At 32.9% G+C, this 27,726-nt stretch overlaps 1 protein-coding gene across 1 annotated transcript in view; it reads right to left on the minus strand.

Moving 5' to 3' along the window:
- The window catches only part of LOC126855610 (dual specificity protein phosphatase 3-like), a 40,020-nt gene that overhangs the window by 10,717 nt on the left and 1,577 nt on the right, over window positions 1–27,726 (minus strand). Inside the window, exon 2 of the mRNA XM_050603425.1 lies at window positions 13,503–13,552. Coding sequence (XP_050459382.1) covers window positions 13,503–13,532 — 30 coding nt within the window. The 5' untranslated portion in view covers window positions 13,533–13,552. The remainder of the gene's footprint in view (window positions 1–13,502; window positions 13,553–27,726) is intronic.

Genomic DNA, 27,726 nt, shown 5'->3' on the forward strand with positions numbered 1-27,726 from the left:
TTGAGTTGAATCTCGCATGAAAAGTTGTAAGCCCATGTGGATCTTGACATTGAAAAGTATACGCGTACAGGCAGTATGTTCCGCCCCCCCCCCTGCGGGGGAGCTCCACTATTAGAAAATTAGACACATAGGTTTGCGTTGAACCTCGCTTTGCGTGGAAAATTGTAAACCCATGTAAAATCTCACTTCACGTGGAAAGTTGTAAACCTCACTTCGCATTAAAGTGAAGGCAGTGTGTTCCGCCTTTACCTGCATGGAGGCTCTTCTATCAGAAAATTAGACACATAAGTTTGAGTTTAACCATCGGCCTGTGTCCGATCGGGTCTGTATCTGATCAAGTCGGTGTCCAATTGCAATCATATGTGTCCGATCGGGTTTGTGTTCGACCTGTGATGTGCGCAAACGATGATCCCACCCTTCGCCGGGTGGTGAACATCCGGCAGTTCGACGGCCAAGTAACGATGCGGGATGTATCAGTTTTACAAAAGCACATATAAAAAAATGTGTTTTTTATTTTGACCTAAACTACAACATATCCAAAACTGATTAAAATCGGAGTATACTTTCATATCTTTGTTAGTATACAAAAAATTAATTAAAAATAAATTTATTATACAAGATAAGAAAAGGTTACATATTTTGAAAACAGATATTAATCAAAACAAGAAAAAATTTAATTAATATGGGTTCTACAATTAACATTTTTAAACATACAGACTATTTTTCTATTTGAGCTTTTTGTTCTTTTCTTATTGATTGTGTCATCTCTACAATACAAAGAAAAGAGTACTTATTAATTTTACAATCAGCATTATAGGAAGTGTTCTATGTGGTTTCCTTTCATTGTCACGCTTTCTTTAGCCTTAAATCTCACATTTAAAAAAAATTGTATTATACTACTATTATAAATTATTTTTTCAAAAACATTATTGCTTTTTCTTTAATATAATTTCATATTGATTTCATATTGATACTTACAAATCCCATGTTATTATAACCCAATACTATAGCAAAATTAGTAAATATCCCAAACAACACAAAGTTGACTGTTAGTTGTCTGTCAGTCGGCAGAAAAAGTCTAAAGTTGACATCAAAGTTAGACTGAATGTCAACTTATAGTTGACTAGCAGGCGACAAATGTTTTGATTATAATCGATCAACTTTAAATCGATTAAAAGCCGACCAATCGTCAATCATTTTAGAGGTCAATTTTTAGTCAACGACTTTTATTCAACTCGACGTCATCTATATTAATTTATTATATTTTCATTAGAGTAGTGACTTATCTCAAAAACTTGATCAATTCCCATACAGCACCGCAAGATTGTAACAAAATTGTTCTATAAGATTGCAGCATTGCAGAAACATTGCAAAATATTGCTACAATGTTTTGTTATGATATTGCAGCAACAGTAAAATGTCTGCTTACAAAAATATTGCAATATAATATTGCAGCAACATAACAATATAATATATATGCAATAATACACTTTATTTATGAATATAATAACCTTTTAACATATAAAAAAATAATAAAAGATTAGACCTAATAAAAGTCAGGATTTAGTAGATTAAATACGATTTATTGATTCCCCTTGGGGCTACAATCTCTTACAATTACAATTACTTACATCTACCTTAACTCTAGCTTAACTCTAATTTATCTTAACCTCTACCTAATTACACGCACACACATACACCGCTACTTGCCCTACTCTAACTTAGGATCTCCGCTTCCGGCTCATATCGCATTTCCATTCCTTTCATACACCTTCATTCACACATCCCACATTATTCTTCTTTCTTTCTTCCACTCTCCCTCTTTCTCTCTCTTTCTACCTTCTTTCCCTCCTTCTCCTCTCTGTCTCTCTTCCCTCCATCCATCCTCTATCCTTCTCATCTGATCTTTCCTCATACCCTTCTCCTTCTCAGTCTTTCTCCACCATCCAATTCATACATCTTTCCCATGCTCACATGTTTCCTCCTCCCTTCCACATAATCTATAGCTTTTCCTCTCTTCATCCTTCCAGTACCAGTTCTTCCTCGTTCCATTTCTCAACCTGTATCTTGTCATCCTTTGCCATCTACTTTTCCCCAGTCACTCTTCAGGTACTCTGGGATCCCACTCCCTTTGATTTCTCCGTAGCACTTATTGTATCTTGACCCTTCTATCCTTTCCCATCTTTCTTTTTTATCCATTTCTGTCTCTTTTCACAATAACCAATCCACCTCCTTCCATTTTCCTTCCACCACGCTCATACCTCTGTCTTCAAAAAACCCACATCTTTCTTCTTCCTATTTCGATAAATCCTTTTTTCTTTTACACTTCTCCCTCCATTCCTCCCAGCATCTCCTCGCAATCACACTCCTCCTACCATCCTCCAACCGTTCTCGAACCCCCACGCCCTTCGCCCCGCCCTACCTCTTAACTTCTCCCTCTGTAATTCCTCCCTTACCATATAGCTCGGCGTTCCCTATTCCAATCCTAACATCCATCTTAGAAATCTTTCCTGTACCCTCTCCAGCTCCTTCCTCTCTCTCCAGCCCCAAATTTCCACCCCATACCCCACTACCGTCTACACCAGTTAATCGAAGAGCCATAATCTCCTTCCCCAATCATTCTTAAATTTCCTTTTACCAATTCCCTAAACCTGGCCCATTACAGCAGCACCCTTCCTTAACCTATCTCTTATATGCGCTTCCTGTCCTCCATTCTTTTGCATTGCATAACCCAAATAAGTAAATTCTTTTACCTCCTCTGTCACCTCCCCTTTCCATCTCCAACTTACATTCTTTTCTCTTTCTCCTCCTTTCCTGAACCTTACGATTTTCGACTTTCCCACATTTAACTCCAATCCCTTCTTTTCTAGATAGCCCTCTAACCTTTCAATCATACTCCTCATTCCATCCTCCTCTTTCGCAATCAAAACCACATCATCCGCGTATCATATGTCAATGCACAAATTCTCCTCTCCCCATCCTCCTCTACACATTACCTCCTCCATATCCGCCGTCACCAAATTAAATAAGTGAGGGCTTAGTGGGCATCCCTGCCTTACTCCTCTTCCAGTCCAAAACTCTGCTTCCATATCCTCCCCCCTCCTTACTCTGTTTCTAGTCTCCCTCAAAATATCCTCACTTCTTCTAATCAGCCATTCCCTCACTCCCCTCTCTCTTATCGCTTCCAATTTCCTCCTATCTACCGAATCAAAAGATGTCTTCAGGTCTATAAAGAATGCCATTAATTTTCCTTTCTTTTTACCCAACTGCCTATTCACTAAATAATTCAACACAAATATGTTGTCCATTGTCCCTAATCCTTTCCTGAATCCCGTTTGATTCTGCGGCACCAATCCCTTTTTCTCCACCTCATCGCTTAATCTACTTGTTAACACCGAAGCGTACACCTTATAAAGCATCGGCGTCAGCAACACCCTATACTCTTCTACCCTCTCTCCCTCTCCCTTCTTTAACACTGGCACTATCATCCCCCACTCATCTATCCATCGCTCACCCTTCCACACCCTATTATATATTTTCCACACTCATTCCTCCATGTTCTCCCCTCCGTATTTCCACACGCCATCCTTCTGTCTTCCAATCCCTGTCCTTATCTCATTCCTACTTATGTTCTCCTCCTCATCCATCCTAATTCCTACCTTCTGATCTATCACTATCCTGTCATCCACCTCCCCCCCATAGATTTCTAAAATATTCATCCCACTTCCTGCTTGTTCGACCTGACCCTTCCTTCGACTCGATCACTATCTTGATTTGTTCTTTCTCTGTCGCGACTTTTCGATCTGTCGTCTCTGCCATTCTGATGCCGCATCCATCTTTGCCGCGACTTTCTCTGATGAATCCCTGAGCTATTTCTGATCGCTTTCATTTTCCGATTCTACCGACTTTATCGATTTCTCTCTTGATCTTCTGAACTCCTGAATTCTTTTGGTCTGATCGACCGATGACCTCGATCTGGATCCTTTCTGATCGAACGATTTGATCGGCAATCTGACTATTATCTCCCATCTCCACTCTGTTTACCTGTACCCTTACATCTTCGTCACCCAACCCCCAACCCCCAACATAATCTATTACCAAATTACCGCTTCCCCCCGTATACGTCCATTCACCCTTTATATCTCAATTCATGCATCTATTAAATATTATCCACCCCGCCTTTTCTATCCATTTCAGCAACTCTCTTCCCTCCTTGTTAATTCTTTTATCCTTCAACCTTCTTCCCAATCCCTCCTCCTCTCCATACCCTTTTCTTATTATTTCTCCCTCCTCACCTGTTCTCGCCGTAGTCCCCCAAACAAATTCTATTGATATTCCGCCTGTCCTCTCGATCCACTCCAGTTCTCTACTTCGATCTCTCTTTGCATTTCATTGATGATTTCTGAGTTTTGATGGATAGCGTCGATTCTTCGACGGAGCGATTTCTTCGACGATTCACTGGAGTTCTGCTGATATCCTTCCGATTCTTCCCGGATGCATTTTCTGATCGATCTCTTTGACGATTGCTGACGCCGACGAACGAAAGTGAGCGACATTGATTGCCGACTGCCGATTTTTCCGATTTGATGATCTTCTGCGATAATCGACATATGATTGATTCAGCGATTTTTACCTCGGAGTTGACTTTGATCTTTGATGCCGGATCTGATCGATTCGATGTTTGATGCCGATCGACGCGCGCCAGTTTGAGATGCCGATTTGATCTGATGCGCCGATCTCGCCGAATCGACGCGACGCCGGATGAAAGTGCCTGATCGGACGCGGATCTTGATGCGAACCGAGCCGATCGACGCGACTTCGATTCGATCGCGATCTGATCTCGACTGATCGATGACGATTTCGATTGACGACGATTGCCGATTTTGATGCCGACGTGATGCTGATCTTGACGATTTGATTTCGATCCGTTCGATCCTGCTTGATGCGGATCCTGATGTCGACCTGGATTTTGACGCGCCGAACGACGCTTTCGAACTTTCGAGTGACGACGACTTTGATTTCTGATTCTTTCGGATCCTTTTGATTGACTTGCCGACGAGAAAGTGATGATCGAGACCTTTGATTTCTGATCGACTATTCAACTCTTTTCCTTCCATTCTCCGACCCAGATTCTGATCCTGACTTCGATATCTCATCTCCTTTCTCTAACCTTGACTTCCTTTTCAATAGCTCCACATTTGTATTCCTTTTCCTTTGATCTTCACGGTAACCAGTGCATCTTTGTTACCTGAGCTTCATGAAGACTCCCGTCGCTATCCATTTAACCCGTTCTACGCTCTCTGCTACTCAATACTCTATGGCCCAAATGTTACGATCCCACACCTCCCTTAAAACTTTTTATTCGCCCTTACGCTTTGCCTCCGCTTGCACCCTTTACTTCTCCACACTCTCTCACACTCACGCTTCCACACTACCACACTCGCTCCTCTTCCACTCTTTACTTTCTCACTCTGCACCCTGCAAAACACACACGCCAAATCACCACGAGGCATTACCAGAAACCGGAAACGGAAGTCCAAGTCAGGATCTAGTATGTATATAGATTTTATATAATCTCAAAATTTATTTGTTAAAATTTGAAGTATCTCGCATATAAGAAAATTATTATCAAATTTTTGGTTTTATATAAGAATAAAAACTATTAAACAAATTTCAGTCCATTTTGTCTGAATTCCTTGTGTTGGGGTCATATCATACAATTTAAACTTAGTAAAAATAGTTATTATATCTTTGATCTTTCTATAACCGCTCTTTGTAAACTTTATATAATCGTCGTGACCAGAAATTAAATGCAGAATAGATAGCGCATCATGTGCCATATAGCGGTAAACGAACAAACTAGCAATTACCGAATACTATTTTTGTAACGTTTTTGGAATGTTGCTATAACATTGCTAAAGTTATATTGTAAAATATTATCTCTGCAATATTTCTGCAACATTGTTAAAGTTATATTGTAAAATAATGTCTATGCAATATTTTTGCAACATTAAGCGGGGAACACACACTTTTGCATAAGCGCATAACCATAAGTATAAGGAAATTGATTGGTCCACAAAACATATGCTTAACGAAATGAACCAATCAATTTCCTTATACTTATGGTTATGCGCTTATACAAAAGTGTGTGTTCCCCGCTTTACACTGCAATATGCAATGATGCAATGTTAGAGAGTAATGTTGCTGCAGTGCTGTATAGGATATTTTTTTAAGGCTCCTGAGTAGACACCGCGGAACTCTGAGTTGACAGTAGCAACAGGAATAAGGAAATAAGGGGGAATAAGAATGCTGCAGTAGGAATAAGAACTCTGTCCAATGACTTATCATATAAATGAAGTATGTTAGGAGCTTACTATACACATAACGCTACATCATCGCGTGTACATGTAGTCAAAATTCGTGCGTGGGGATAGAGAATAGAGATAAACACTGAGCAATTACGAAAATGCTCGCCGCTCGCAAATGTTCGGTCGTCGAATTTTCCTATTCGCTTACAACATATACATTTTTGCGCAATAAATCTAAATAATAAAACAAATTAGAATAAAAATATTTATATTATACACAATAAAATAAATAAAATTCATCTTCCATTTTTTATGTTAGAGAAATAACTTATTAATAATAAAATAAGAAAAATATAAAATTTAACAATAATTATAATTTTAAATTAAAAAAAACGGCGATCATAATTTTTATTATTTAGATATATTTAATACGCATTATACAAGGTATAATTGAACAATGCACATCAGATATAAGACAACAATCCAGATCGAAAAATTCTAGACTATTTTTTAATTTGAGTTTTCTTTTGTTGTTATATGATATTAAAGTTAATAACTAATCAGTCTCTACAGCAGAAAACCAGGAAGGTATGGCGAGTGTCAGAGTATCGAGATGGCTTTCTGTTGTATATAGGCGCTGATTAACTTCAACATCGTATAACAACGAAAAGAAAACTGATTGTGAGATTAAAAAATAGTTTAAGACTTTTCGATTTCGATTATTGTCTTGCATTTGATGCTCCATGTATATTTGTTCAGTTACACCCCGTATATGACTGACATGTTAAATAATAATTGTTCAGCTTCTAAAGAATATATAAATTAATAAAATCAATAAATTCAAACAAACACAGTTTATGGCTAAATAAAAAAATATTAAAAATTGATACAAAAAGATTTAAGGAGCGAATTGTGAATTTATGTGCATATATTTTAATACAAAAATTATAATACAAATCTCAAAAATTCTTAAAATTAGAATAAAAAAAATTATAAACAAATTTCGAGAAATTCTTAACAATAAATGTTTCATTCTGGACTGTCTTCAATAAGAAATTAAAAGAAAAAGGAAAGGTTCTTGCTAAGATTATTGTTGCATTTTAACTATCAGCGTAAATAAAAAATGAAGATAAAAAATTATATTAATTATCGATTGATGTGATTGATGAATTTTATATGATATATTATTGTGATAATATTATTGTTGCATTTCTTCATCGTCGTGTGAATGCAATGTTAAGTTGCTTTTTCACTCAAGTAATGACTTTTTATATTCTATCGTCATGAAAGTTAGAAGTTCACATGTCATTACTATACTGCGAACAATTTTATCATTAGCTCCCAAAGTATATTTAATAACATAAATTGAATTTAATATCTCAATGGACATATATTATTTCTTTTTCTTGTTTTTGCATTTAGAATTATTGAAAATGCAGTTTCAGCGTTTAAAAAATTTTTACAATTCTTAAAAATGATCGCAGATTTGGAAGAATTTTTTCGCCATCTGTAAAATATAAACTGATTTATATCTACATGTTATCGAAGGACAATTTTGAACAGTCAAAATTTTCATCTATAGATAGATCGATATAACTTCATATAAAGATATCCATTCATGAATCATTTGTAAAAATTCACATCTGACATAACATTTTCAATAATTTTAAATGCAAAAACAAAAAAGAAAAGTAATATATATCCATTGAGACATTAAATTCAATTTGCCTTATAAAATTAGAGAATTAATACTAAATAACTGCTCATACTATGACAGTGACATGTAAACTTCTAACTCTTATGATGACAAAAATCACTACCTGAGCGAAAAAGCAGTTTAACATTATATTCACACAATGATAAAGAAGAGATGCAAAAATAATATTAACATATAATATTACACATCAATCGATGGTAATATATAAGTGTTTTTATCGTCATTTTTAATTTACGCTGGCTGTTAAAACGCGTTTCAACAATAACCTTAAGAGGAATCTTTTCTCTTTCTTTCAATTTATTCTTACTAAAGAGAATCCAGACCGAAACATTTAATATTTAAAATTTAAGAATTTCTTTAATTTTTTTATTACTTTTTACTCTAATCTTAAGAACTTTCGAGATTTGTATTATAATTTTAATATATGCACGCACATCCGCAATTTGCTCCTTTAATCTTTTTTTGTATCATTTTTTAATATAATTTTTTTATTTAGCTATAAACTTTGTTTATCCAAATTTATTGTACTATTAATTATACAAGGTGTCCCAGATTAATGGGGACAAAACTCGTGTGCAGATAGAGTGGACCAAACCGAATCGAAAAGTCCTTTATCATTTTTTTTTTGTATAATGCTTAATAAAAAAATTATTATTGAGTAAAGTATGGTATAATCTTTAGCCGGGCGCACATTGGTGAATCGCGCACCTGGTAATGTGCGTGAGCGCTCAGCTATACGCGGCTCACCGACGTGTGCCCGGCTAAAGATGGGCGATGATTGACCAGACTTTACTCAATAATAATTCTTTTATTAAGTTATATCACAAAATGATAAAGGATTTTTCGACTCAGTTTGGTCCGCTCTATCTGCACACGAGTTTTGTCCCCATTAATCTGGGACGAGTGAGTCTCGATTGCGCACATTACCGATCGGACACAGATCCGATTGGACACAGACTCGATCGGACACAGACTCGATCGGACACAGGTTCGATCGGACACCGGCCCGATCGGATACAGGCCCGATCGGACACCGGCTCGATCGGACACAGGCCCGATCAGAGGCAGGCTCGATCGGACACGGATCCGATCGGACTGTAGCATATACTTTGTAAGTTGTAAAGCAAGGTCCATCCTGCCGGTAGGCAGGGAGGGGGACCGAAGGCCCCCCTTGCATCTCTCCGTATGTGTGTGTGTGTGTGTGCGAGCGCGCGTGTGCTTCCTGTCCATGCATGTACTTTGGTATAGCGTCTGTGTCCGATCGAACCGGTGTCTGACCGGGCCTGTGTCTAATCGGGCCTGTATCTGATCGGGCCTGTGTCCAATTGCAACCATATGTGTCCTATTGAGCCGGTGTCCGATCGAGCCTGTGTTCGATCGAGCCTGTGTCCGATCGAACCTGTGTCCGATCAGGTCTGTGTCCGATCGGGAAATTTTGTCGTGTCCTATCCGTAATGTGCGCAAACGGGACGATCCCTCTAGAACACTCTGTATATTCCTTAAAAGCTGAGTAATTATCGAATCTAACATGTCAGTGATAATGTGTAATAAATATATCTAAATAATAAAAGTTATGATCCCCGTTTTTTATTTAAAACATAATTATTATATAATTATATAAAAATATAATTATTGTTAAATTTTATTTTCTTATTTTCTTATTAAGTTATTTCTCTAATATAAAAAAATAAAAGATAAACTTTATTTATTTTCTTGTATATAATATAAATTTTTATTCTTATTATATATATTCTACTATTAGCATTTATTTTATTATATTGCGTAGAAATGCATATATAGCAAGCGAATTCGACAGCCGAACCTGTGCGAGCGACGAGCGTTTTCGTAATCGTTCAGTACTGTTTGTAGCCTCCGCACACGAACATAGGCTACACGTACATGCGATGACGTACCTACGTCTATGTTAATAAGTATTGTGATGTTACATGTTACCCACATGTCAGATGATCATAGACATAGTATATCTAGACCGAGCGTTTGCCCTTTTTTAAGGAATGGGGGAAAGATGCACGTAGAAAAGAATAAACTCTGTTTCGTGCCCCTTGCGTTCTCTCTCTTACGCGTAGAAACAGAGAAACAAAAAACGTGCATGAAAAAGAGAGAATGCAAGAAGTACGAAACAAAGTTTATCCTTTTCTATGTGCACCTTTATCCCTACTCCTCAACACTCGGTCTAGATATACCATGTCTATGTGTCAGACATTCTTATGTCTCACGTAGCAAATCGATGAACTATGAGACGTAAAAAAATGACATTTTGACAGTCTAAATTATTCTTGCGTGCCATTTTATAATTATTCGCTCTATGCTAGTACTATGATGTGTAACGTACTTGTGAAATCTATAAAATTATCCAAAAACGAAGCTTAGCAAGAAAAGTATTATGTAGAAAGAACTCTTTTCCACTTCTTTGGACAGTTGTCAAACCACATGTTTTCCCGTATGACTACTTTGACACTCATTTTACGGCTATTTATTAACTACCAAAAGAAAAGCTAAGCTTTTCAGACAATTTCACAAATATACTAAAACGATGTGTAGTCTTATTTTGTTAAAATATGTTTTTATTTAGAAATGGCACGCAAGAATTCTCAACGTGTCATTTCTCGCTTTTGACGTCATCATTTCAACATGGCCGCCACTACTCAGGAGCCTTAAGTAGATCAATGAATTTGATTATTCGTAAAATATATATTATTTCCGATTGGACATATAATAAAAGAAAGACGGCTATCAATTTCTTGGAAATGTGGTTGCCTCTAAGTCGACTTACTGTCAACAGTTAATGTCAATAAAATCCATTCTGGAAATAGTCGGTTTAAAGTGGACTTTAAATTGACTGAAAAAGACGACTATCAGCCGGCAAACAGTCGTCCATGTTGTGGGATTCTTTTGCAGAGATGACACAACCAATAAGAAAAGAACAGAGCTTAAATGAGGAAGATAGCCTGTATCTTCAAAGATATTAATTATAGAATCCATGTTAATTAAACTTTTTTCCGTTTTGATCAATATTATCTGCTCTCAAAATATGTGACTCTTTTAACACTCTGTATAACGTAGCAACGTTGCATATAGTTAATTTGTGTATTATATTTTCTATTATTATTTCAATCAAACTGTTAAGATCAAAGTCACTTTTGATACATTTATTTAACAATGAAAAATTTTTTCCAATTGTTTCAACTTTGGCATTATAAATCACATAATAATGAAATTGCTCACATGATTAAAATACATTTAAATTATTGTATAATAATAACTGTTGCTACCAACTTTTAAAACTAAAAATGATAATGTACAATATTGCCACGTTTACAAATAATAACAAACAAATATTTTTTATTAATAATATAATAATAAAAAATTATTAAATTATTTCATTTTCATTTATTGTTTTTATGTTATTAGATTAAATTCTTCTTGTGTCATCACATAAATTAAAATTTTTATTTTGATTAATTGTGTCTTACGATTAAAACCGTGCCATTATAAAAAGTGTTAGCTCAATATAAGATAATGTTTAGAATTTTGAGATTAAATTATATCCTATAAAGTAAAATCTTCACTCATATGTATGTGTACAATTGTCATATATCGACTAAGCGTTTCGTTCTCGGGATATATTATATGTAGTTCAATAGATAATGAGAGCTCGATTCGAAATGATAAACACATACGTTTGAACGTACGAATTAATAGCGAATCAAATCATTATTACTTGTCACTTGGCGATTAGTCTTAACTCAATCTTAAGAAGCAGGGATACATTTAGCATGGGAACATATAAATATCCGTGATTTTGATGTTCCAAAGATAGAAAGATTTTCTTCGTCGGAGTAAAAACAAGAAAAGCCTCGGAGAAAGAATTCGGAAAAAAATATCTGCGGTTACTATACGTTAGATAGAAGACGACAGTATCCTCGCAATAATCGTAATAATTACTATTTGCTTTCCTTAGCTAATAAAACGATGAATTTAATTTTACACCTTATTCTAGAGCTAGGCTACCCTGACTCCACTACAAATAAATTAATTTTATATTTAAAATGGCTAAAAATGCTTAGCGTAAATTCATTAATCTCAAAATGTATTAAATTTATTATTATTATTATTATTATTATTATTATTAACTTTTGTTATAGCTGATCTGTCCAGTTTTTCCTTAAGTATAAAAAAATGCAATAAATACACATTCGATAAGACCTGAGATAGAATAGACAAAAATATATTTCTATCTATATTTACTAAAATGGTAAAACTCTCGAAGTTGAGCCTATACGCTGATGACCTTGATCTTGACATATGTTGTCAAGAAGGTTCTTCTGAGTAATTTTCTGTAAGAATTAAATGGCGGACGGCATTAGTTTAGAAGATATAGCAAATTAAAGTTTTATATGTGGAATACCGTTCCCTGCTTAACACTTTCTCATTCACACAACAGTTGTAGGATAAAATTGCTTCCTGTTGTAAAGTGTATGCGTGGGTACAGTGGGTTCCACTCCCACTTTCCATACAGGAGGAGGGGGCTTCCAAAAGATATAATCTCACCTAAATCTATTTCTGATTTAAAACTAAAATTTGGTTTGAGTTAGGTTATATCTTTCGGAAGTGGAACCTCCTAGTAGGAAGGGGGCGAAACCCACGCATATACTTTACAACATGCAATGGGTTCCGCAACCCCTACGGGGAGACTCAATTTCCGGAGTATATAACCTAACCCAAATCAAATTTTAATTTTAAATCAGAAATAGGTTTGAGTTAGGTTGGAAATAGAGCCTTTCCGTAGGAGGAGGGAGAGGAAGCGGAACCCACTGTGTTCACGCATGTACTTTGCAAGACAAAATAAAGTTGACTTTTTAATGCTTTATAATTTTTGAACGGATTGTGACCGCTACTTTTTTCAAGGTCAGAGGGGCCTTGACAACATATTTTAAACTCAAAATCATACATGAGGTTTCCCTCTTTCTGTATAATTATCGTTATATCTTCTAAACTAATGCCGTCCGCCACTTAATTCTTGTGGAGAATTACTCAGAAGAATCTCCTTGACAACATATGTCAAAGTCAAGATCATCGACGTATAGGCTCAACTTCGAAAGTTTTACCAAATGTTTAATTATCTGTCAATATTTTTATATTATTATTCTAGAAAAGATTTGATGATATGTGATATGTGATATGTGATATGAATATAAGGAATAGACCGATTATTAGAATATAACTTAATTAGTAAATGCACATGAACGGTGACATGAACGCAATCAAATAAAAGACTAAATGAAAGAAAAGAAGACGCGTCTAGTTACATAGGAAAAAACAAACATAAACTATAATTATATAAATAAATTATAACTATAGAAACAAAAAAGAAAACTGTATAATAACTCTATTTTATTGGTGAATGCTATACATTACATATTCAACAAGATTCATTAAAATAAAAAGTTTCTTACCTGATCACTATTTTGCATGCGCTGCATCATGTAAATTGGTAAAGGTAATCCTATATATAACACAAATAAAAATAAGATGTTATTTTTAAGTTATTACATTATTATATTATTAAATTAATATTTATTTTTTTAAATTAAATATTAAAAAATTCCAGAAGTAAAAATTAAAAAAAGTTAAACAGTATCAAAAGAAGTCCCAGCCCTAATGATCTTGACCTTGACCTTGTTGTCAAAGTCATTATCATCTGAGTAATTTTCAAAAGTTTTAGCCGTCGCTCATTAAAAAGTTGGGTAATTATTTAGTATAGGGGCCGGCTCTGATATCCTCGATTTTAACATATGTTGTCAAGGACATAACTCTTCCTTATAATTTAATCGACGGTCATTGTTTATTAAAAAGTTATAAACAAAAATAGATTCAGAAAAATGAAACGTAATTCTCACATCGATTTGTAATTTCCACGCAAAAAGCAAAACAAGATGTTCCCCTTAAGCAAAATGTTAGCAGTATGACGGCAAATTGGTAGCAGATTTAATCAAAATCTGTTAGCAAACTGACATCAACTGTGTTTGCATTCAGCTAATGTTTTGCCGGCAGAATCTGCTAATATAATAAGTGGACAGATTGGCGGAAAAATTTGAACAGACATTGTTGACATAACTTGGCGACAGATTGGCGGCAGAAACCGAGCAGAGTCTGCTAGCATAATCTGCTGACAAATTAACAGCAGAAATCAAGCAGATTCTGCAGCTTCTAGACATTTATATAAAATGGACATATAAATGGATTTAAACATTTAAAGAATCCGAAGTAACAAAATGACAATAAATTTTGGTCACAAAATAACATAAATAATTAGACATCCTAAATTAAGTCTCATGAAACCCAAAAATGATGTCAATAGTCGATATATCACATATCACGGGACATCATTTTCTGTTTTTTGTATTAATAATATATAAATATATAATATTAATGTAATAAATATAGGAAAATTTAAATAATTTAATTTATATAATTAAAGATTTTATTTAATGGAATTTCTATTTTATATCATAGATTTCTATTTTATATCATAAATAATAACTAAATAATTTTGCTTATTCGAACAGAAATTATCCGAATAAGTAAAATCAGATATTTATCTATCCGATTTTTCAAAAATCAGTTCAATATCTGAATTCCCTGTATGGAAATCGTATAAAAAATTGAACCAATAAAAATAATTATATATGTTATTAGCCGCATTTTGCAGGCTTCATATACGCATGACAAGAACTTGAATACGAAATATAGAAAGTGAATACTGTGTCGCATAGCGGTAAGCAAATAAACTATTGTTTCAATAGTTTATTGCATTGTTATCAAATTGTTTCAAAATTATTGCAGATTCTGCTCGATTTCTGCTGCCAATTTGCTGTCAAATTGCGCGTGCGCAGATCTTACTCGGTTTTTGCTGCTAATCTGATATCATGTTAGCAGACCCTGCTCGATTGCTGTTACTAATATGCCATCAAAATGCGTACGCGCAGACTTGCTCGGTTTCTGCCGCCAATCTGACATCAAATTACGCAGATTCTGTTCTATTTCTGTTGCCAATCTGCTATAATAATTCTGTACAAATTCTGCTTTGTTTTCTGTTACTGATCTGTTGGCAAATTATGTCAGCAGGTTTGTAATATTTCTGCTGATGTTCTGCTATCATTATTTGATATAACAGATTTTGTATACAAAATCTGCAGTCTTTCTGCTGACAAAAATTTGTAGCAGACGTTTGACAAAATCTGTTTGAACAGACTTGGCTACCTGGATTTATATAATTAATGTAATATTAGAAAAAATCAATAGACATGTCATAGTCTGCGCGAAGCAAAATCTATCCCATATTGTCTTATGCTTCGGATGCAAAACAAAGTTTATAATTATATGGTTTCACATCTATTATTCTTTGTAACAATATATGCAATGTCGAAAAAAAAAGTTTCATTTATGAAACTTTTGAATTGATTATTGAGTTGATCCTCGTTTTGTGGAAAGTTGTAAATTTATGTAAAACCTTGCTTCGCGGGGAGCAAAACCTTCTGTGCTAACGCATATTCTTAACAACCCGAAGTACACCTCACAATTGTTGTGTGGATGGAAAAGTATATGCGTGAATAATGAGTTCCGTCCCTTCTTCCCTACGGAAGGGCTCCACTTCCGGAAGATATAACATAACCCAAACAAAATTTTAGTTTTAAATCAGAAATAAGAGTTCTGTCCATATAATTTAAACAAACTTTATTTTTCCTTATTTTATGATAGAAAAAACATTATAAAACAAAATTATAAAACTTTAATTTGTTATATCTTCTAAACCAACTCGACCGCTACTTGATTTTTGCGGGGAATTACTCAGAATGACGATCTTGATACTATATGTGAAAGTTATTGAAATCGGAAGTGGGTTCCTTATAGTAAATAATTATTAAAAGTTATTAATAAACAAAATTTATTAAATAAAACGTAATTTTATTGGCACTATATACATTTAATAGAGCATATCTTCCCCGCAAACACTTTTATGACTATATTATAACTCAATGTAATCGAATATAACAAGTAACAGGAATAAAATAACGTCATACACTCATTCCTTGTCATTTCTCACTCAAAGAAACAAAAATGTTGCAGTTATACAGGGTGTTCCGAAACAACTTTCCGTCCGTAAAATGACGTATTCCTGATACAATTCTAAGACGATTTTTCCTTTACCAAAATTTGAATTGAAGCTTAATTTTTTAGTTACAAGCAAAAATAGCAAATCACGCATCGAGTACAGAAGGCAGGCCATCGCGGCGCGGCGCGGTGCGGTGCGCCGCGAGCGCCCAACGCAGCTGACCGTCCGACATGTGATTACCACCGCATGAGTCGCTAACTATTTTATCTTATAACATAAAATAATGCTTTAAATAAAATTTTGGTAAAGAAGAAAATAGCCGCGCCGCGCCGCGACTGCCAGCCTTCTGTACTCGACGCGTGATTTGCTAACTATTTTTCTTTGTAACTCAAAAATTACGCTTCAATTCAAATTTTGATAAAGAAAAAATTGTCTTAGAATTGTATCAGGAATACGTCATTTTACGGAAGGTTGTTCCGGAACACCCTGTATATTGCAGTTATAGGGTGACCTCCATTTGGACACGTAACAATTGGACACCGCCCGATTCGACACTGCACGATTGGACACGCATATTGTCCGATTGGACGCGGCACGATTGGACACCGCGCGATTGGATACCGCATGATTGGACACAACACGACTGGACAACGCACAATTGAACAAAGTTGTAAACCCATGTGGAACCTCATTTGGCATTGAAAAGTATATGCGGAGAGGCAGTGTGTTCTGCCCCCACCCCTAAAGGGGAGGCTCCACTACCATTAAAATTAAACACAGTTTTCCTTGAACCTCGCTTTGCGTGGAAAATTGTAAACCCATGTGAAATCTCACTTCACATGGAAAGTTGTAAAATCTATGTTAAAACCTCATTTCCTAACCTGAAAGTACAATGTTCAATCGTGCGGTGTTCAATCGTACGGTGTCCAATCGTGCAGTGTCCAATCGAGCGGTGTCCAATCGTTACGTGTCCAAATGAGATACGCCCGCAGTAATACATTTAATTATAACAATTATATAATATTATATTATATATAATATTATATTATTAATATATTAAGAATATAATTATAATAAAATTAAAATATAACATTGATTTGATATTTAAATAGTTTTTATATAGTTTTTTTTTATATTTTAGTTTTTTTTATTTTGTATTTATAATAATAATATTAATAATATATACAGATGTTTTCCATTTTAACTTACATATACATTGTTTTTCATTTAACTCTTATATTTCAAATAATTTCGTTACTTTTATACAAAAAAATGGTTAAGGAAAAAATTGTATGAAACAAAGTGAGAAACACGATAGAAATTAGAAAGTCGTAAAAAATTAAATTAAAGTCATATTGAATGTTATTTCAAGGTTATTGGTGTTTTTTTAATGGAATTATGATTTTAAATAGATGATGTTTTAACTGATTTCAAAAGAAATTCAACCATGTATAATAACGTAACCTTCAGGTACCCTTGTACTCGAAATTCACGCTACAATGAATGGAATAATCAATAAATCTTAATAATTATTTTTTTATGTTAATATTTATTTATTTATTTTAACATGTAGATGTTCCAAATGTCCATCAACGTCAATATATTTTTGTAAATGTCTAATGAACGAGTGCCTTGCTGTTACGATTACTTATGGAGTAATATTTCTCAAAGAATTATTAAAGCGCTCTCTCATAGTCTAAATTGTTGTCGGCTTATCTTGATAAACAATATCTTTAATTGTGCCCCATCAAAAAAAACCTAGTGGTGTTAGATCCGGAGAGCGTGCCGGCCAGTTAACTCTTGAGCCTCTACCAATTCATTTTTCTGGAAACTTGTTTAAAGTATCACGTACTATTCGGGTAAAATGTGTTGAACGACCATCGTGTTGGTACCACATGTCTAGCCTGTTTGCCAACGGCCATTTTTTTATGGAGTACAATTAAAGATATTATTTATCAAGATACGCCGACAACTATTCAGAATAGAGAGAGCGCATTATTAAAGCTTTTAGAAATATTATTCCACAAATAATCGCAACAACAAAGCACTCTTTCAAACGTTTACAAAAATGTACTGACGTTAATGGACATTTTGAACACATATTAAATTAAATAAACAAATATTAACATAAAAAAAATAATTATTAAGATTTATTAATTATCCCATATCATTATAGCGTGAATTTCGAATACAAAGTTACCTAAATGTTATCATACATGGTTGAATTCCTTTTGAAATCAATTAAACCATGATCTATTTAAAATCATATGATTCCATCTAAAAAAACATCAATGACATTGAAATAACATTCAAAATGGCCTTAATGATTTTTTAATTTCATCATCGTGTTTCCGCCTTTGATTCATACAACTTCTACCTTTACCATTTTTTTGCATATATAAAATAGAAGTGTTTTGAGATGTAAGAGTTACATGAAACATCCTGTATACGTTTTCTAAACATCTCTACAGTTATAAATATTACTATACATTTATATAATCCTTAAAAAAATTACCTTTTTAAAAAAAGTTAAAAAAGAAGCCAAGTACAAGCGCTATGTAAAAAAAATATTATATTTAAATAATAATATTTAAAAAAAAATATATTGCTCCTACCCATGAGCAGGAAAACGAAATTAAAGATGGGGATGCTGACTTGCCATTAAGCTAGCACCCCTACTTCCGAAAAACACATATAATTAGTTGCAAATCAAAAAACAATTACACTAGAATTTATTGTTAATTAATTGCTCAAAGAAACTGCAAACAAATTTTGAAAATATTAAATTTTTAATTATGCACTAATATGACATATTATGAACATGGGAAGTAAAATCACCAAAAATACGCAGCTAACAACAACAATTTGTTATAATATTATATTCGGCATTAAATGTTATCAAAACAAATCATTTCCGCATTTATTGCTTGCACTTTAATTTAAAAAATCAAAAAGTGGGGGTGCTAGCTTAAACACAAGAGTAAAGTATATCAACGCAATTAGTTGCTGCTAATATTTTGGTCTTAAAATGTTTCTTTAATTTGTTGCTCTAAAGACATGTATTATCGAATTTATTGCTCAACATTTAAGTTTTAAAAATCGATCCGAAATAGTGGGGATAGCTTACACACAAGAGTAAAGTATATCAATATGTAAAAATATAAGATCAAAATAATTTGGTATTATATATCTTGAGAGCAACAAATTATAGAAATATTTTGAGACCAAAATCATAGTAGCAACTAATTACATTGATATACTTTACTCTTGTTGGCACGCTAGCACCGCCATCATTTCGGATCGATTTTTAAAAGTTAAACGTTGAGTAATAAATTCGATAATACATATCTTTAGAACAACAAATTAAAGAAACATTTTAAGACCAAAATATTAGCAGCAACTAATTGCGTTGATATACTTTACTCTTGAATATAAGCTAGCACCGCCGTCCTTTCGGATTAATTTTTATAAGTTAAATGTTGAGCAATAAATTCGATATTATATATTTTGAGAGCAACAAATTAAAGAAATATTTGAAGACCAAAATATTAGCAGCAACTAATTGCGTTGATATACTCTTGTGTGTAAGCTAGCACCGCCATCATTTCGGATCGATTTTTTAAATTAAAGTGCAAGCAATAAATGCGGAAATAATTTATTTTGATAACATTTAATGCCGAATATAATATTATAACAAATTGTTGTTGTTAGCTGCGTATTTTTGGTGATTTTACTTCCCATGTTCATAATATGTCGTATTAGTGCATAATTAAAAATTTAATATTTTCAAAATTTGTTTGCAGTTTCTTTGAGCAATTAATTAGCAACAAATTCTAGTGTAATTGTTTTTTGATTTGCAACTAATTATATGTATTTTTCGGAAGTGGGGGTGCTAGCTTAATGGCAAGTCAGCACCCCCATCTTTAATTTCGTTTTCCTGCTCATGGGTAGGAGCAATAAATTCGGGCTTAGAGCAATAAATTAGCAACAAATTAGCACTTAATTGTGCACTATAGCCGAACCCGATTTTTCGTGGTGGGGGTGCCAGGTTAATATGGGTGAGGTTTTCTGCATATCTTATTAATTTGAAATGATAGCTGTTTCACCGAAATAACAAATAATGTCACTACGATGGAATGACCGGCAATGGCTCCAGATGTTAACTCCATTGAAAATGTGTGGTAATACATGAAAATGAAGCTCAAAGGAAAATCAGTGTACACTGTGAAGCAGCTGTCATTCAAATTAAGAAGATATGACAATCTTTGCCAAATAAATATGCAGAAAACTTCAAAAAGTATGAAAATAAGGTGTGAAGCTATAATCAGTAATAGAAGTGATTGGACGAGATATTAGGTAATTGCGTAATAGCTAATAGTACTTCAATAAAAGAAAAAAAAAATTAATCTAAATTTTTTTCCAAATTATTGCGGTCACTTTCTTATTGAATAAACTGTATAATACAACTTTCGTAATTGATATCATTAATATAACATCTTATCAAAACAAAATCCGAAAATACAAATTTTAATGACATTTTAATAGATAACATTATCATACTGTTTTTAATATTAACATGTGATGTATTTTATGCTATAAGCTAAGTTTAACATTTTGTCCCTTTCTGTCAACAAAAGTAGTTAATTTTTATTTGTCAGGCAATCTATACAAATTAAAACATGTTTTCTTTTTTCGATTATATGGATTGTATAATATTAGCATGGCAGCAAGAAATAAACGTAAAACTTTACAAAAGGGGACCTAGCCCCAATGACCTCGACCTTGACATATGTTGTCAAGGTCATTGTCCCGAGTTATATCCAAGAGGTTTTAGCAGTCGTTCATTGTTTATTAAAAAGTTATTAATAAATATTAACAAAAGAATTTGTACGAATAATTTGCAATTTTTGAACACCATGTACATTAAATAAAATGTAATTTGGTGTAAGCAAATTTTAGTTTTAAATCAGAAATCGGTTTGGGTTAAATTATATTTTCAAGAAGTGGAGTCCCCCCGTAGAAGGGGGAGGGGGCGGAACCCACTGTGACCACTTTCCCATCTACAGAACAATTGTAGGATGAACCTCGCTTTGCTTTGGAAAGTATATGCGTAGACACATGCCTTGACAACATATGTCCCCAATGACATTGTCAAAGTTAAGATCATTAGGGCTGGGTCCCCTTTTGTAAAGTTTTATCGAAATAAAAAATATGGAATGGTAACATTTTTGTCAGATTGCATATTTTCTGAAATTCCAACAACATGGCTTATAACAGAAAACGACGATAATCAGCAATGCTGGTAGCCGCCTCAAACGGCAAATAGCAAAATATTAAGAACAAATTGTGTAAGCTCCAATTATGATGCTTGGACTAAATATGACATTGATCTCATAAAATATTGTAGTAAGTACCCAGATAGCAAAATGCTAGCAATATGCCAGCAGTATGTCAACAAATTCAATCATGACTTTGCAGCAGATTCCACTCTGCTGCGTCCCCATTACGCTTAATTTCTGGCAGCACAGCTGGCCGATACAATATGACAGAGAAAATGAAGCAAAAATCAAGTATTATTTGCTCTTACATCGTGACAGTAAATATGTAACAAATATCAAGTGAAGTCTGTCACATCAGATCTGAAAACAGAAATGCGGCAGAAATCAAGCATGGCCTACCATTGCAACATGACGGCATAGAAATAACGTAGCAGAAATTGAGCATAGCCTGTTGTCACGATGTAACGATGAAAATACAGTAAAGAAAACACATACAAAATGTAATTACTAATATAAATACAATAGAAACTAAATATTGGCATATTTAAATATTTAATTAAATATATAAATTTAAATAAATAATTTATTAATAATTTATAAATTTTAAGATTTGTATAGAAATTGAACTCTTATTTTGTTTCAAGCAATCAATTTTCTATTGATTCATTCGGTTTTCAAACTTTTAGTTTAATATTTTTAGTTCTTTTTGTTAGATGAATTTAAAAACTAAATTGATAAAAATAGTTATTATGGCTCCTACAATGCTCAGAACACTTGTTGCATTGCCGCATCTTATGTGTAAGAGCCATTACACATTTTTTATTTTGTTCTAGCCGCATTTTGCAATCTTTATATTTGCTTGTAACGAAAACTTGAATACAAGGTAGATACGTCATATAGCGGTAAACGAATTACAACTTGATATAACATATTAAGATCGATGTAATTCTATTATTGTTTTATGACAACAAACCATGCTGTTTCTGCTGTTATTTTTTGAGATCGCAGAACATGCTTAATTTTTGTAGCATTTCTGCTATTACGCCGTGCTTGCAGATAAATTCGATTTCTGACGATATTCTGTCGATGTAGTGTGTTGTATCATGTTATGTTCAATTTTTATTTAATTTCTATTGATATATTGTGTCAACATGCAAAGCTTAAAATCTAATGATTTTATATTGAGAATTTCTGTTTAAATTTTGCAGCACTTTTTATATTATATCATGACACAGAACCTGTTTGTTTTCTGCTGTATTTCTGCCAAAATTAATTAAAATGGCAGATCATGCTCAATTGCTGCCAGAATTCTGTTAACATAATATGTAGTGCACAATTTGCAATACGTGATCTTACAGACTTGGCTATCTGGAAATCCATCTATTTATGCATTTGTATCTTGTTCTTTTACATCGTATAATGTGAAAAATTATTTTCTTTTGTGCAAAGATCTTCCTTGCATTTAAAATGTAATTATTAAAGTAGTATAATATATTTTATATAATTATCTTTATAATATATAAAATTGTATTTATAATATGTATAAATATAAATTTTATTTTTATTAATATATCGTCAAATATTGAAAAGTAATAAACACTTAAACTTTTACCTGAATAATGAATATTAATTATTGAATTTTGGATTTTAAATTATTGTTAGAACTGAGAATTCATATGCTAGAACCAACAAAAACTTTTTGTTTTCAGCATAATGTATACAAATGCAAATAATAATTCTTTTCTTTCATTGTAACATGTCTCTCGAATCAGCTCGTAAAAGTGCGGCAGATGCTATATATATATATATATATATATATATATATATATATATATATTTATGTATGTATGTATGTATGTATATATACACAACTGATAAAGAAAAAATGAAGCAAGGCCACAGACAACATGTTTCATATAAAAATAAATTTAGACCTGTGTGAACTTGGCACCCGACTTTAAGAAAACGGATTTTTTAAATACGCATTCGATTACGCACCGTTTGTATCCGTTTGTACTGTCCTTGATTTCGTTTGTACCTCAAAGGGTTGCAAATTATAAGGATTGAAACAATTGTCAGCACACCACTTTAAGATACCGTAATTTTTTTAATACAGTTCGATTCAGCATCGTTTGTACCCGTTTGTACCGTTTTTCGTTTCGTTTGTATCCCTAAGGGGGTTAAAATACCGAATTTTTAAAATAGGGGTAAGAACTAACTTTGCCATTTTTAAAGATGTTTGAATTCTGTAAACGGGTGCTGTTTCGGGGCGTTTGTACCCGTTTGTACGGCTTTTTATTTTGTTTGTACCCCTATGGGGGTGAACGTACGGAATTTTTAAAATAGAGGTAAAAGCTAACTTTGCCATTTTTAAAGATATTTGAATTCTGTAAACGGGTGCTGTTTCGGGAACGTTTGTACCCATTTTATAAATTTTCAGGAATATAATTGCGGGATCTTCAATATTGGTTTGGAGGAAATAATTTGGAGATTTACATACAATATAAAAATAAAATAGGTATGACTTTTTTATTAAATAATATTGTTGTTTTGCAGAAATAAATAAAAAACTAAAATGTGATAAAAAGCATGCAGCTTAATTAGAAGAAAATGGAGATATGTATGCGTGCATTTAAGCATGTATGTACGTGTTTGTTTTTACATATATACATATATACATATGTTTCAAATTTTTGGATATTTTTAAATATGGATTATATTGAAATATATTGGAAAGACAGAGAGAATTTTTATTTTTATTTTTTATTTTTTTTGTTTTTTTTTTGTTTTATTTAACGCATTAATGAAAATTAATTAAATTATAGCATCTCTGCTTTTTTTAGCTAACTCTTATCTCACATCTTACTTAATTACGACTATATAGTATGTAAAATCTTACTTTTAATAACCCATATTAAGCTGGCCCCCCCACCAACGCCAAATAAAGTCGCACCTATCAAATTATTTAGTGCTAATTATGTGCTAATTTGTTGCCGTAGTCGGAATTTTGTTGCTCGAATCATTTAGCAGGAATTCAAGTTTAAAGTGGGGGGGGGGCTAGCTTGACATTAAGCTAGCCCCCCCATAGAGAAAAAAAAATAAAAAATCAATATACCAGAATTTGTTGCTATTTTGTTGCTCTAAAATAACGTGAAAATATTTTTAAAAAAGTATATTATTTAATTAATACCACTATACACTCAGTCTCGCGGCGTCGTGCCATCGACTTCGCCGAACTAAAAGTACCTAAAAGAATTTGTTGCTCGCATGTAATTGGTATCAAAATAATCCGTGGACAATATACTATCGAAATATATAAAAGATTGAATTTGTTGCTCGTTCTAAATTATTAAAAAACGACACTTTGTCGCCGCGCAAGCTATACGACGCGACCATATATATTATAAACTATTTAAAAAAATTTGTTGCTCGCATGTATTTGGTATCAATATAATCCGTGAATAATATACTATCGAAATATATACGATATCGAATTTGTTGCTCGTTCTAAATTATTAAAAAACGACACTTTGTCGCCGCGCAAGCTATACGACGCGATATTAGAAAAATTTTTTGCTCGCATGTATTTGGTATCAATATAATCCGTGGACAATATATTAACAAAATATATACTAATTTTGTTGCTTTTTACTGTATACTATATATATGATAACCTTTTATTGTTTCAGTATCTTCGTCTCAGTAGTTCAGTTTTCTTAATTTGAAAGTTTTTTATATATGTATATTTATTAAGAGGTTATTGACACGGTAGTGTCTTGCATCAATATGTATTATATATGTTATTTAAGAAGAGAAGTTTTTCGTATGATTGTGTCGAAATATTCGGCAACGTTTTGTATTGTCTGTAAAATAAAGGAACGATTTGTTTTGAAATTAGATCCGCGTCGCATACTATCTCGCATTACCTTTTTTCTTACCGCGTTTCTTATTTGTTTTACGCCGTACGAGTTGCCAGGAAAACGGAATCGTCTCACAAATACATGCGAGCAACAAATTTTTTTAAATAGTTTATAGAATATATGGTCGCGTCGTATAGCTTGCGCGGCGATAAAGTGTCATTTTTTAATACTTTAGAACGAGCAACAAATTCGATATCGTATATGTTTCGATAGTATATTGTCCACAGATTATTTTGATACCAAATACATGCGAGCAACAAATTTTTTAAATTAGTTTATAGAATATATGGTCGCGTCGTATAGCTTGCGCGGCGACAAAGTGTTGTTTTTTAATAATTTAGAACGAGCAACAAATTCGATATCGTATATATTTCGATAGTATATTGTCCACAGATTATTTTGATACCAAATACATGCGAGCAACAAATTTTTTTAATTAGTTTATAGAATATATGGTCGCGTCTCGTATAGCTTGCGCGGCGACAAAGTGTCGTTTTTTAATACTTTAGAACGAGCAACAAATTCGATATCGTATATATTTCGATAGTATATTGTCTACAGATTATTTTGATACCAATTACATGCGAGCAACAAATTCTTTTAGGTACTTTTAGTTCGGCGAAGTCAATGGCACGACGCCGCGAGACTGAGTGTATAGTGGTATTAATTAAATAATATACTTTTTTTAAAATATTTTCACGTTATTTTAGAGCAACAAAATAGCAACAAATTCTGGTATATTGATTTTTTATTTTTTATTTTTTTTTCTCTATGGGAGGGGGCTAGCTTAATGTCAAGCTAGCCCCCCTTTTAAACTTGAATTCCTGCTAAACGATTCGAGCAACAAAATTCCGACTACGGCAACAAATTAGCACATAATTAGCACTAAATAATTTGATAGGTGCGACTTTATTAGGCGTTGGTGGGGGGGCCAGCTTAATATGAGTAACAATACACGCTTAAACGCACGCATACATATCTCCATTTTCTTCTAATTAAGCTGCATGCTTTTTATCACATTTTAGTTTTTTATTTATTTCTGCAAAACAACAATATTATTTAATAAAAAAGTCATACCTATTATTTTTATATTGTATGTAAATCTCCAAATTATTTCCTCCAAACCAATATTGAAGATCCCGCAATTATATTCCTGAAAATTTATAAAACGGGTACAAACGTCCCCGAAACAGCACCCGTTTACAGAATTCAAATATCTTTAAAAATGGCAAAGTTAGCTCTTACCCGTATTTTGAAAATTCGGTACTTTCACCCCCGTAGGGATACAAACAAAACGAAAAGCGGTACAAACTGGTACAAACGTCCCTAGATAGGTTTCCAAGATACAGTCCGTTGTTTTTCAAAAAAAATTTTTCTCTCTTATGTTTTGGACTAGGGAGAGAAGAAATCTTGTCGTTGATCCAATATCTATAATTGAACTTTTTTAAATCTTCGCCTTGAAATTTTTCCTCAGCTTCAAAGCTCAAAATAATGCATCTACGTTATTCAATCATAATTTAATGATATTCTATGCATGTAAAACAATTTAATCTAATATTTCACAAATTTGCAGAAGCGTGCAGACATTTATTGAAAAATTTAAAATTTCATAAAAAATAAACCTTTTTATCAACTCTCATCAAATTCAATACCAACTATCTTTTAATGATATTCTATTCATATAAGAAAATTTAGACTAATATCTCAAAATTTTTTAAGTTAGAACATCCTTTTTTGAAAAATTCAAAATTAAAAAAAAATAAACCCCTTTCGATCCTAGCCAAGTACAATATCAACCAACCTTCAATGATACTTTATTCATATAAAAAAATTTACGTTATCTTAAAATTTACGGCAGTTAGAGCATTCTAACGTCCTTTTTGTTTACATACATACGTACATACACATATTCTCGATATTTTGTAAAAATATGTTTTTTCAACGTTTTAAAATATTCTAAACACATTGGCACAAAAATTTAAAAAAAGAAATTGACAAAAACTAAGCTTTCTCTATGAGGAACCAGAAAGATATTTACAAATGATTGCGCTATGAAGCATTCTTGGAAAGGGATTAAAAACAACTTTCGAGTCTGTGATTTACATTTAATAAAAATTATGAGAAAAATATAATAGACACAAAATCTACTAATAACAATGCTATTATTAATTAATAGACACAAAATCTACTAATAACAATGCTATTTTTAATATTTTTTTTTACTTTTTAGAAGATGTAAAAATTTTACAGTATATAAATTTAACAGAATCAAAATTCAATAATATTGTAGCAGAATGGTTACGTTTTGAAGAAAACAACGTGATAATAAAAAAAAAAATGAACGTCACAATGAAAATGAAGAAAA

The sequence above is a fragment of the Cataglyphis hispanica genome, chromosome 16 (assembly GCF_021464435.1).
Source record: "Cataglyphis hispanica isolate Lineage 1 chromosome 16, ULB_Chis1_1.0, whole genome shotgun sequence".
In the NCBI taxonomy this organism is placed as follows: Eukaryota; Metazoa; Arthropoda; class Insecta; order Hymenoptera; family Formicidae; genus Cataglyphis; species Cataglyphis hispanica.